We start from the raw sequence: 12,878 nt of genomic DNA, 5'->3' as shown, positions 1-12,878 counted from the left end.
GGGGAGTGGCAGTGCAAAGCAAGCAAAATTAAATCCCTCAATGTGAAGATTGTTTTGTTACTATGTAGGACCTGAGGCACAAAGGGTGTTTCATATCTGTAAGCAGTTTGAGAAATGTATAAAAGCTGTCTCCACTCTGAGCCTCTCTATCCACATCTCCTGGCTTATTCTCCTTGGTGAAGAGGGTAAGTCTGATTTGGCTCAACCTCTCTCCTTCTTAAGCTTTTTTTCTGTTGATGCTAAATTCTATATGACGCTATGGAGTGACAGGTTAGAGAACTGTGGGTGTCAGAAGGTGTTACTCTTAGAACAAAATGGGAAGTTTTACTACGCCACTTTGAATAACCATTTCTCACACATTTTAGTTCCACTTCAGGATCTATATGCATTATAAAATTTAAAAATATCAGAGTGATCATAGTATCTACCACCTTGCGGTAGTACTTGCCCCATAAGGGCAAATATCCCTATTTGGAAGTTAAGTGTTACTGAGGAAGCAATATGAAACTGTAGAAATAGCTGGCTATATCTAACTCTTCTTACCTTGCTGGAAATATATTACCAAACTTCAGTCTGTTTCAGCTGGTCTTAATAAATTAGATTCATCATGCTACAAGCAACACGGGTGATGTCAAGTGTGGGATTCACCATATATGACACTAGATGTCTGCATTTGTGTATGACATCTAGAGAATCCGGACAGTAAACAGAGTCTAGGATGTGACTTATGTGACCAGATGTAGGTATAGTTTGCAAGGTAATGAACTCTGAGCTGTCACAATTTCCACTGACTATGAACCAAATACAGGCATCTAGAGTCAGGTGAAAAGTTCTGCATCTCAAACCTCCTTACTGCTGTGCATTGCAGATCCACAGCCATCACAAGAAGGATGTCTTGCTACAGCGAGTCCTACAGACCCTGTGGGGTGACCTGCCCTCAGCCAATTGCCGAGACCTACAATGAGCCGTGTGTGCAGCAATGCCCCGACTCCAGAGCAGTGATCCTCCCACCACCAGCTGTGGTGACAGTCCCAGGACCCATACTCAGCTCTTTTCCTCAGGAGAGTGTTGTGGGATCGTCAGGCCCAGCTTGGTTGGGGAGTTCCTTCAGTTCCCGAAGCTCCCAGGGCTATGGGGGCTCCTTGGGCAGCTATGGGAGCTCCCTGGGCTTAGGGGTGTCCTCTGGCTATGGGGGCTCCCGGGGCTATGGGAGCTCCTTTGGTTTGGGGGGCTATGGGGGCTCCCGGGGCTATGGGAGCTCCTTTGGTTTGGGGGGCTATGGGGGCTCCCTGGGCTACGGGGGCTCCCTGGGCTACGGGGGCTCCCGGGGCTACGGCAGCTCCTTTGGCTTGGGAGGCTACGGAGGCTGTAGGAGCTCACTTGGGTATGGCCGTTCTCTAGGTTATGGAGACGACATGGGCTACGGGGGCTCCCTGGGCTATGGGGGCCAGTATGGGTCCAGCGGCTTTGGCAATTGCGGGAGGTCCTACAGCTCTGGCTTCTCCTCCTGTGGCATGGGATATTACCTCCCTGGTGCCCAGAGGTGGGGCAGGTCCCGCCGTGGAAGCTGTGGGTCTTTCTAAAGCCCCCAGGGTGCTGCCCAGAACCAGCAACAGCCCTGAAGCAAGGCCCATGGCATGAGGACATGGAGCAAGAGCCACGGGGACCAGCAGCATGCATCAGCTGCCCTGGCATGGGGAGAGGAGGAAGCTGTGTGTGCCCAGCAGCCCACTCCTCTATGCCACGGTGTGCCCTGGCTGCACGGCTGAGCCTCGGTATCCCCTGCATCCCTCCATCACCTCGGCTGTCCCCTGTGTCCTGAGCAGGGCACTGGTACCAGAGTGTGATACCTGCCTCACACATTTCCCCTTGTATTGCCTTCATTTTCTGTAATTGGGTACTATGCTTCTCCTTCACATTAAAACCCCTTGGTGTTGCACAAGAGCCTCTCTGCTTTTCATTTGTTCTTCAGCCTCCTCTGGGAGCAAAACTCCCTCCTGTGCTGAGATAATTTATCAAACAATCTGCCCTGCTCAATCTCTCTTTAAAATGTGGAATGAAAGTTTAATTGGGATCCTTAAGGCATCAACAGCATTGTGTTAATGAATGTTTGTTTAGCAATTTAGCAGTCATTATCTTCCTCAAGATTCGGAACAGGCAGGGTAATTGTTATTGCTCTGAGGATTTCTGGTGACACCCCAAAGGCCCCCAAATCACCACATAATTTAGCAACCAATTATCACATAATTGCAGCATTCCTAAACTAGCAAGCCAACAAAGGAAGAATCATACATAATTTTTTCTTTAATTTCTTGATTTTTTAAATGGTATTCCTGATATTTACTGTCATTCTATGTTAATGGCAAAATCTTCTTCATAATGTAAAAAGTGATTATGAAAATAATACCAGAGATTGCTGGGATTTTATGAGCTCCAAGGAATTAGAATACCAAGATAGTGCCTGTAAGACAGCATTAGCTTTCCCACCTCTTTCTCCCCATTGATTGTTAGCCAGGAATTATTATTTCATATTGTACTTAAAAGAAATGTGACTAAGGGAAAATATACCCTATCAAAAAAGGTGTATTACTCATTGCTTACATTTACCTGTGATTCCCTCCTTAACTGGTATGGTATGATTTAAATGAAGATCTGCCTAGTGCTGACAATTTATGCGTAGGCAAATTTCTCCCAGAGAAGGCTCCAAAGAGGAAGAGAGAGGAAGAACATTGCGAGACACATATTATGATGCACCATAAATTTAATGAGAAGTAGAATTTTAAAAAAATGTACAGCATAAGAAAGCAGTAGGGTTGAATATGGATAAAACTAATCATCCATTTCAAGGCAATGCTTTACAGCTGGACACCCAACTCCTGTATGCAACGATAAAAGTTACATTTTTCACCTCATTGATAACAGAAAAGGGCATTAAATCAGAAATGCCAAGCTCCTGCAGTCCCATTAGCTTAGGGAAAAGCTGAGGGTGGTCAGCAAGCATATGACCATGGTCATGAACTCAGTCCTGCATCCGGATCACGCTTTTAAGCTTCTGGTTGTTCCTTTATGGTTTTTCCCCAAGGCATTATCATGGCCCACACCGGTTGTAACGACGGTAGGACCTCCCATAAAGGCCCCCTAGACCTGAATATCCAAGGCTCCCGAGTCCCAGGGAGCTGCCAGAGGAGATAGGGACCCCTCCAGCACTGAGAGCATCCCCTACAGCTGCAGATGCTGAGGATCCCACAGTGGTATTTTGTGGGAAGGAGCTGAGGATCGGGCCAGGCAGGGTCACCACCACAGGAGAGGGCTGGATCACGTATGTCGAGTCCTGGCACTGCCTGACGCAGGGCTCGTTACAGCTGTTTGCCAGCGGGGTTGGGCCGCAGGTGGTGGGAGCACACAGGTCGTAGCAGGACATGTCTGCGGGATGGAATGAAGTCTGAAACACAGGGGAGGAAGTAAATAGAAGAAAGAAGTTGTAATTACAGTCGTGTAATTAAGCTGCTAAGATGATGAAGAATGCAAGAAACTAACTAGAGACTACCTGGAGAATGGAATAATGTGTTAGTTTTAGATTGAAAGGAGACTTCAGTGAAGCCCAAACTCCTCTGTGCTACAGAGGACAGCTCAAGGGGTAGCTCTACCTGTTCCTGAGCAGTCTTGGACAGCTCATTTCCCACAACACTCCTCCAGCACATATGCAGCTCTGCAATGGGTGGAAAGCGAGGGACAAGTCTTATGATCTCCCGTATGAGACAACTAGGAGAAACTTCACCCCACAACAGAGGGAAGAAGAAAAAAACTTCTCAGCAGGTAGAAGTGAGGAGCATAGTCTGACAATGTGGCACTTCCTTGTGAAAGGGAGATGTTATCCTCCCCACAGATGGGCTTATGTCTTAAACAGCAAAAGAAAAAAATATTCTGCCTAATTCTTATTTAATGACACCCCCCTCGTCCTTTTTTTTTTTTTTTTTTTTCCTTCCTTATTTCCTCTTACATCAGTCTTATAGAGAAAGCTGCTTTCTGCCTGTTTCTGAAAGGGGTGGGAATGGGAGTTGATAGTGTCCAAAATCATTTGATAAGCAAATAGAGCAGATGATAGAAGCTTTACTATTGATATTTCAGTTACAGGTTATGGAGGTGCTGCAATGGAGGTCTAGTGCCAAAGTATTCAAAGCATTTTAGAAGGAGATGATTCAAATATTTTTGGTCCCAAAGTTCTTAGGAATGGAGGAGAATTATTTTCATGGTATCTTGGTGCAAGAAGGGATATACTTTCAATATTGCTCAGCACACTTTGGAATAATTAAGCCCACTTATCTACAGAAAAATCTCCAAGAAAGCCAAAACCTCTGTACAGATTCTCCACATTCACTTCTAGTTGCTGAATAATTCACACACAGAGATTTGAACATCTTGGAACGGAATGATTCAGTGATACAAATGAAAACTGAGTCCAAAGTCCTATATCCAGCAATTGCCACCCTTCAAAGAACAGCTACTTTCTTTTAGAGAAAGAGCTACCTGCAAGTCTCCCACACACACTGATAAAGAGCATAAACTTTAGACTGCCACAGACAAGACAGTGTAAAAATAAAATACAATGAAGGCAACAATTCAGGGCACTGAAGGATAGTAAGGAGATTCAGACTTACCCTTTTCACCAAGGAGGATAAAGCAGAAGTGGATGGCAGCTGCTCTCTCTGTGCTGGCTTTTATATTGTGTCCTAGACTGCCTGAGGACCTGAGACATACTTTGTGCGTGTAGCTATTTACCAGCCAATTGCTAAAGACTTCTTGTATGCAAAATATTCCCATCTGAGGATTTACTTTTTCCTCACTGTTTGTATTTTTTACCTTGATTTAATTTCCTCACCATAATGTAGGCATTCCACTATAGAGGTTTCTTTTATCTTAAAATATTATGAGCCCAGTTAATTCCTGGTCAGATCAACTGATTCATCTGGGTTACTAAAGGAATTATTTTGCATTCTAAGAACAATATATGCAATGTAGGTCATTTGACACAGATGACTACATATATTAGGAAAGACACATGTGAACTCCCCTGTGAAATCCCCCTTCCCTCTTCATGGAGAGGATAAATTTTTGGCACGTCACGCTCTGAAAAAGCCAGAAGTTACTATTTCTGACTCTGAAATGGACTGTAGGTTTGTCATAGTCCTCTCAAACAGCCAGACAAATTCAGAAAATAATATTGTTACAGAAAACACTTTGCAGAACTGATTGCACTTTACGAGTCTCAAAGGTATTTACTGGAGAATAGATTATTTGAGGGACCATATAATTTTACTTTCTTGACTCAGGAGATAGGATGAAAGAGTATTAGCAGTCTGATCTATTCATTTAATATTAAACTACTACACTTCCACGAAGGAATTTGAGACACAGCTCTTCAATTTGGGAACTGAGCGTCAAAGTCCTTAATCTAGGAGTCTGCCGGTTTAGCTTTCTTCCTACATCAAACTCCAGGAAAACAATTCAGGTCAGATTGAGGATGCATATGAATTTTAGGCTAGTCAGAGACACTGGTGCTCAAAGTCTTGCACAAGCTTACCTACAGGGTCATTAAAGTCACCAAAGAGTTTTACATTTGCCCTTAAATTATTATTTTCCCCTACTGTGTCGTGCACTATTATACGAAATTATACTCCAAATTAATGGCAGCTACTTAGAGAAGTTTATAATATTCTTGTTCTTTTTTGCTCTTTTGAAAGCAAATAATGTTGTCCTCATTTTGCATGGTTTTAAAGAACATTGCAATGTGCAACAATTCAATTTCTTTTTCAAAGACAATTTCTAGATTAAAAAGTAATTGCATGCAATGCATAAGCAGACTTTAGGGCAAGGATCAGTATTCCAATCTCTCCTCTCCTAATGTTTAAATCACTTAGCTAGAGACATGCAAATTATCTCTGAACTGTGAGTATCTTCATGAAGATCTCCTGGGAAATAAATGCTGATTGTACACTTTTGAAGAACAAAAGTCTTCAAAGTTCACAACATATTTTCATCAATGTCTCAGACATGCAAATAATGCACTATCAAAAAAAGTGAAAGTATGTGACACTATTTGAACATGATCAGCATTTAAAATTTGTGACCAGGATTACTAATGAATTTCATGAACTTCCTCACATTATTTGATGTAATAAACTGGAGTCCATCCATCCATTCTTTACTTAAAATAGAAATACATATTTGCACAAAATCACATGTTAAAAAACCCATTCCAATCATCAGTCACTGGATGTCCTTAGATATATGATGACCCCCATCAGTGACACGACTGGTGGAGCTCTCCTATCCCTTGAGATTTACCAGTCTTTCACCAACGCGCACACACAAACACACTGCTATGGTATCAAAATGTTAAAACATATATTCCTTTATAGCAATAACTATCTATTAACCATAAGAGAAGCATGTGGTTTTGAAAACAAACTCATCAAAAGGTATAGTGAAGATAAAAAAAACCAACAGGTCCCCTCCTGAAGGTGATCATATGTCAGGTTAGCCTGGCTGGCTCAATTCCCACATCCCAGGAGCTGAAAGATTTGGGATATTGGTCATTGGAATATTACAAAGAGTAGTGATCCTAAATCTCACAGTCACTTATCAGGGATGAAATTGCATACTCAGGACTTAAATTAAAAGCTCTTGCTGTGACAGCAGGTGGTATTCCCATGGGCCAGTGTGACGAAAATGCTAAAGAGCAGACAAAATTCCTAACCAAATTGAATTTTGACTCATCCACATTTTGGGAAGGTGGAGTCAGTAAAATGGAGCCACGCATATTTAATGGATGCTAACAAAAAAGATGAAAGAGACATCATGGATCATGGTTTTCATCCAACGCCAGGATAAGTCCAGGCAATAAACATAAACAGTAAACAAAACAATTACACTAGTGGGAACCCTGCCATATGAGGGGAAAAAAAAAAAAAAAAAAAAAAGGCAGGAACTAGTCAGTAAATGTGTAAGAAGGTCTCAGATCCTCCAGGCAGCCTGAGGAAGCTATAAAAGCTCTTGCTCTCTTCAGAGCCTTCCTGCCTCTTCCCTTTTCCCTGTGTGCACAACAGACACTACAATTCTGGTTTCAATTTTAAAAAATTTGGTATTGAAATACATTTTCTCTGTCAGCAGTAGCAAATACTTAGTGTCCTGCAAAAATATCTCATATTCTTCTTTTTCCTGCGGGACCAACTTATTCCAGCTATTCAGTGACAGATATTAACAGATGCAAGTTTATAAATCAAGAAAGAGAAGATACAGATGGTTCTTTTGTTTGGAGCACATGTACTCTACCGTGCACTGTTTTTTACACTGCTGTTTTATTGTCTAGTTCTATGTGTTCTTGCATACATGCTGCCTGAATACATAGAACCTAGTCTAACATGGTATGACATTTCCAAAGCAAACACAGTAACAACTTGAGATGCAGCACCTGAGCTTGTCCCGCCTAGAAAATTTTCTCTGTAACACGATAATCTAACTCATATTCTGCAGCAGTGAATAAAACACACTCTGATTAACTACAAAACCAAACAGAGAAACCTTTTACTTTGGGACTGTGCTGTACTTGTTGCTACGATAAGTTTTAACCCAAAGGCAACAGTTTGGGACAGAAATGAAGGGGGGAAATGATGCTTGAAGATTGCTTTTCTTTTTGTTCTGAAGAAGTGAGCTGCATACCAGGCCTTTCTGCTACAGTTTCTGAATGCTTGAAGGAAAGAGTCCAACTTTGGAAAGGGATTACCTCTGTGGGGAGGTTTGGTGCAGTTGATTAGAAGAAAGCTTAACAGAGAATTGCAGAAGGGGATTGCAAGAGTAGGAAAATGTATTTTGTCATGAGAAATGTCATTATCTGTCCACCTGAATATGTTAAAGATATCTTTACTGTAGTGCCCCAGCCATAACTCTTTGCAGCCATGTTGATACTGTGGAATTCTAACTTTGCTGTGTTAGATACATAAGTTGACATCCATAAGAGAAAGCTATTTTATAACAGCTACAAAAGAACGACGACTTCTTTGGAATGCATCTCCTTTGATCAAGCAATAACTTCAGTTGAGATAGCAAAAAAATATTACACATTTAATGCAGACCAACTTTCTGCCGTATTATAATATTAAACTGCTAACTTTCCATTCTCCTCTGTTGTGTTATAATAAAAGCTACTCCTTACAATTATTAATTCTTTCATGGAACTGATGTACCACCTTTAATTTAGTTCCACTAATGACTGTAGTCAATATAACTTTGTCAACATCTTTCCCTGACTTTAATTACAGTTCAGCATCAGTCTGCAGACACAGACCAAGACTCCAAGCAAGAAATTTCACAGATATCAGGCTGTGAGCCATATAGGCTACCAGGACACTGAATCATCCAGAGCCTTCAGGTAGAACTTTTCAAGCCTTCTTCCTTTAGGGACCAAAGCTTCTAGTCTCCAAAGACTACCTTTATTAGAACACAGATGATCAGGCTAGAACAAAGCAATGCCTGATAAAGTTTACATCTACTAGGCACAAGAAGTAGGAGTCAGTTTATAGAGACACACTGAGAAAAGGTTAGAACTTAAAATCTTTTAATCTCTTTCTCCCAGACCAGCAAATTTTAAAGTCCAATTTCCCTGCAAAAACACCACAAAGCCTTCCCTTCCTCCCCTCTGACACTTAACAGGGCTTCATCTCAGCTGCCAAGAGGTGCTGCACCCATCAGAAAGGTCTGGGCTGCACTCAGAGGACTTCACCAGCTTGCTGCACCCCTCCCACCACTTCTGCTCTGAGCAAGCTTAGCTGTGCTCAGGAAAAGTACAATCTCTCCCTTCTTTTAAAGGGGTCTTCCTAAGTATCACAGATAGGGTAAAGAAAGCTATAATCTTGTTCCAGGTTGCCCAGATAATAGCAGATATACCCTATTTGTGCAGCAAACTGAAAACAGATGGGTGGAGGTAGCACTTCAGAAAAAGGTTTATCCCTATAATTTCTAGCATTCCTCATGCCTCTGTAGATTTTCCTGCTGCATCTCTCTGTCCTCTTCTCTCGTCTGCTACATCTACAGCAGGATAAGAAGCAGTATTCCCCTCAGTGAGTTTTTCCCTGAAACAAGGCTATTCCACCTCTCTTTGAAGGGGAGCTAATCCCCCTTCTCAAATCATCTTATTGCCCCATTCTCATCCCTCTTCAAAGACATCCACTTCAAAACAAATATTTTCTCATGAAAGAGCAATCTCAAAACAGTTAAGGGGCCTTTTTCCATCTCCATGGTACATAGGTAAAGGGTCTTTAAAGTGTAAACAGAAGTAAATCTCTTACTTTAAGATTTCTTGCTTATGCAACAACAGGGGAGACACCCATTGCAGGTGAACATTATCTCCTTCTAGCCTTTAATAAATTGTCTCAGGCTTGATTTACTGAGTACAGACAAAAGAAAAACTTTTTCCACAACCAAAATCTGATTTGTTCTCCTTTGGCAATTGGCATGAAGTTATTTGCACCATTTTTTCTGGAACTGATGACTTGCAAAGGGACCTGTTTCACCACAGACAAGATGGAAAAGGGGCTGGGAGAAGAAAGAAGTACAGGCAGACTCGGAGTATGATGCAGCACAAATTTAATGAGGCTGAGGAATGGAAGGAAGCAATGTAAAGTGTAAGGAATACATTTCCATGGTCCACTAAGGACAGTACCCGCTCATCCCTCTCACAATGACACACTCAGCAAAATGAGATCTTCCTTCTTCATTAAGTGGACTGTACTAATTCAGTCATGCAGAACAATTTCTAATAATTACATATGTTACCTAGTCATTGTCAAATATAAAAAAGCATAAGAGAACAAGACATTTGATCAGAAATATAAAGTAAAGCATAACAAAGGCAAGCATAGGCCTGATTTTAGGAGATGCCAAACTCCTACAGCTCCATTAACTTCAGGTGGGGTTGTGGGTATCTAACATCACATCTGAAAACCATGGCCATGAGCTCAGTCCTGCATCGGGTCGTGCTTCAGCATTCCTGGTTATTTCTTCCTGGTTGCTCCTCACACTTTAGCACGGCCCATAGAAGCCACTGCGGTAGGTGTTGTAGCGACGGTAGGGCCGGCCTGAATAGCCAAAGCTCCCAAATCCCAAGGAGCTGCCAGAGGAGATGGGGACCCCTCCAGCACTGAGAGCGCTCCCAACAGCTGCAGATGCTGAGGATCCCACAGCGGTGTTCTGGGGGAAGGAGCTGAGGATCGGGCCAGGCAGGGTCACCACCACAGGAGAGGGCTGGATCACCACTGTCGAGTCCTGGCACTGCCTGACACAGGGCTCATTGCAGCTGTTGGCAAGCGGGGTCGGGCCACAGGGGGTGGGAGGACACAGGTCGTAGCAAGACATGTGTATGGGATGGAGGTAAATCTGAAACACAAAAAAAAAGAAAGAAAAACAACAGGAGAATTTAAATAAAACTCAATTTGTATAGCTGAAATTCTCTGACAAGGGCAGTATATAACAAACTAATAGATTCACAGGAAGCAAGATGACATTTTTCACCAGATCCAGAGGAAGTACTTTGAAAACAGGGTTGAACTTGCATTTTCTTTAAGGAGTCTGGTAGGGAAGGTAGCACTAGTGCATCTCAGTCAGGAACTCACCCTGAAGCCTCCATGATTAGTCAACTCACCCAGGAACCAGGGTACACGCTGGTGCTGATAACCTCTTCGTTCACATTGCAGAGTGCCCTAACCACATGGCCATAACACTATCCTGGGAAAAGGCACTTTAAACACTTCCCTTTGCAGTTGCGGCCGCACACAGAAAAACTATTAGGGCTCTGTGTGTCCTAGAGAAATGGAGGTAGCCTTCAGATGAAGGTGCTCTGCTGGAACGGGTAAGACTCAGCTTGTTATTCCTGATCCAAGGCTTGCCTCTTTGCTAAACAGTCAATAATTACAAACATCCTACCTAATGTTAATGTAGCAAATAACCCTTCAGGTTTCATTCCTATTGCTTCGTCTCATGCATGTTCCATCTTGGTGGTCCCTTCTCCCAGTTTTAGAAAGTGGAAAATAGAAGCTTAAGCACTTAAAATTTGTTCATTAAGAAATGGAAGGACAGGCAGCTGAATTCAGGAACACTTTTAGTTTTGTGTATTGCTATTAATAGTAAAATCATCAGATCTCAGAAGCTGCAGTGCACCTCTGTCCACAGTTGTTTGGAAGATGGAGAAGCAACTGGTTAAAGTCACTCTTTACCTGTGGAAGAACTACAAATTGAGTTAAAAAGGCAGGCATGGACTGATGATAGTTTTCTGTGTGGCGAGCTGGTGACTCAGGACTTCCAGTATCAGCCAGCATCCCCATGTTCTTCTGATCTTCTAACCTTAGCTGAATTTTCCAGACCAGCACACTACTCTGAACAGACCCAAGAATTTCTACAGATATTTTATGTTCAGCTGCAGGATCTGAACACTTGTTTGGATCCCAAAGTGGAATAAATAGACCTAACTGGCTAATTTGTGTCTAACTGCCCCATTCAATGATTTCTAAAACTGACCACCGACAGAAAATTTCCTCTTTCATATGAAAACCCCTTCCTCTCTCAGAGGAAGAAAGCTAAACTTACTACAACATAAGTGAGGAAAAGCTACAAAATCTTCAAGGTAACAGTTCAACATACGAAGAAAGAATAAATAGGTTCAGACTTACCTTATTCACCAAGGCAAAGAAGGCAAGAGAAATGGATGGAAGAACCTTGAGTTGCTCAGGTTTTTATACTGAGTCTCAGGTTGCCCAACAACTTGGGACCTTCTTTGTGCATGAAGTTATTTATGAGCCACTACTGATTACATGTTTTTTTGCCTCAGTATTTGTGTTTATTACTGCTTCACTTCCTTATCTTGTGGCATGTATATCTGACCACAAGTTTCTTTCATCTTAAAATATTCTGGGCCAAGTTAATTTCTGGGAACACTAGAATAATTAATTCAGAAGAATTTATTCTGCCTTCAAAACCCTTTTGGATCTGCCTGGTGTCATTAAAGGAGATTAAGCATAATTTACATAATGCAGTCCCTTGTACCCTCCTCTGCAAGGTAAATACTGTTGGAAATCATAAAGAACTTCAGCTTTTGGAATTCAACCCATGAGCACTTGCAGTTTAGGAGTTCAAGCTGCTTTTAGGGAAAAGAGAAGACAGACTGGTTTTTTTATTTCCAGAAAATGGGCAGGAATACACATACAATTTTCACCCTACTCCAGCCTCAAAATGAAAGAAGCAGCACAAATACTGTTAAAAGTGAAGGACATTGAATAACCCTGTGGGAGTCGGGAGGAACTGAAAAGCATTATGGCTGTGTACAGAAGCTGAGACATAACTAGCAAAACACTTAAGATACTGCTTCTTTGACATGGAAGAAGAAACAAAAAAGAGTATTAGAAGTTCAATCTAAGGAGATATCGAACGATAGCACTTCTGTGTCAGAGTCTGAAGCACATATCTTATTGATATAGGATTGTTCCTGGATGCCTCTAATTCTGGGCCTGATCTCTTAGGAGTTCTTTATCTAAAGAATCCACAAATCTACTTTTATTCTTATCTCAGACCTCAAAACTTCAGCAATGTCCACATGCATAAATATGTTGCATTGCTTGGTGACATTCGTTCTCAAGGAAGAGTTCTGCAACAGATAAGGCTCTGCAAAACTCAGCTGTGGAGGCAGAAGTCACATACAAGAATTCTTCCTTTCCTATTGCAGCATTCATTTCTCCAGCTGTCTCTGCAGCGTCTGGTACAGATGTGTATAGACACAATGGTAGCCAGTTGGAGAAATGTCAAAAGTGTATAAAGTATCAGTAATTTCTTCA

General features: G+C 41.9%; 2 protein-coding genes across 2 annotated transcripts; one reads left to right on the top strand and one right to left on the bottom strand.

Annotated features, from left to right (window-relative positions):
* Nucleotides 1-890: 890 nt before the first annotated feature.
* Nucleotides 891-1,583, top strand: LOC142598429 (uncharacterized). The gene has a single exon (XM_075736979.1). It carries the CDS (start codon nucleotides 891-893, stop codon nucleotides 1,581-1,583), a length of 693 nt encoding a protein of 230 aa, XP_075593094.1.
* An 8,058-nt stretch (nucleotides 1,584-9,641) lies between these two features.
* LOC142598483 (feather beta keratin-like) lies at nucleotides 9,642-11,765 on the bottom strand. Its single transcript, XM_075737143.1, has 2 exons — nucleotides 11,721-11,765; nucleotides 9,642-10,431 (listed from the first exon to the last, which is right to left on the bottom strand). The coding sequence occupies exon 2, from the start codon at nucleotides 10,408-10,410 to the stop codon at nucleotides 10,078-10,080; it is 333 nt and encodes a 110-aa protein (XP_075593258.1). The 5' UTR covers nucleotides 10,411-10,431; nucleotides 11,721-11,765; the 3' UTR covers nucleotides 9,642-10,077.
* Between the last annotated feature and the right edge of the window lie 1,113 nt (nucleotides 11,766-12,878).

This window comes from Balearica regulorum, chromosome 28 (assembly GCF_011004875.1).
Source record: "Balearica regulorum gibbericeps isolate bBalReg1 chromosome 28, bBalReg1.pri, whole genome shotgun sequence".
Taxonomy (NCBI): Eukaryota; Metazoa; Chordata; class Aves; order Gruiformes; family Gruidae; genus Balearica; species Balearica regulorum.
This window is presented reverse-complemented; position numbering and strand designations above follow the sequence as displayed.

Coding starts and splice junctions, on each gene's coding strand:
- LOC142598483 (XM_075737143.1), bottom strand. CDS start 10,410: ATGTCTTGCTACGACCTGTGTCCTCCCACCCCCTGTGGCCCGACCCCG.
- LOC142598429 (XM_075736979.1), top strand. CDS start 891: ATGTCTTGCTACAGCGAGTCCTACAGACCCTGTGGGGTGACCTGCCCT.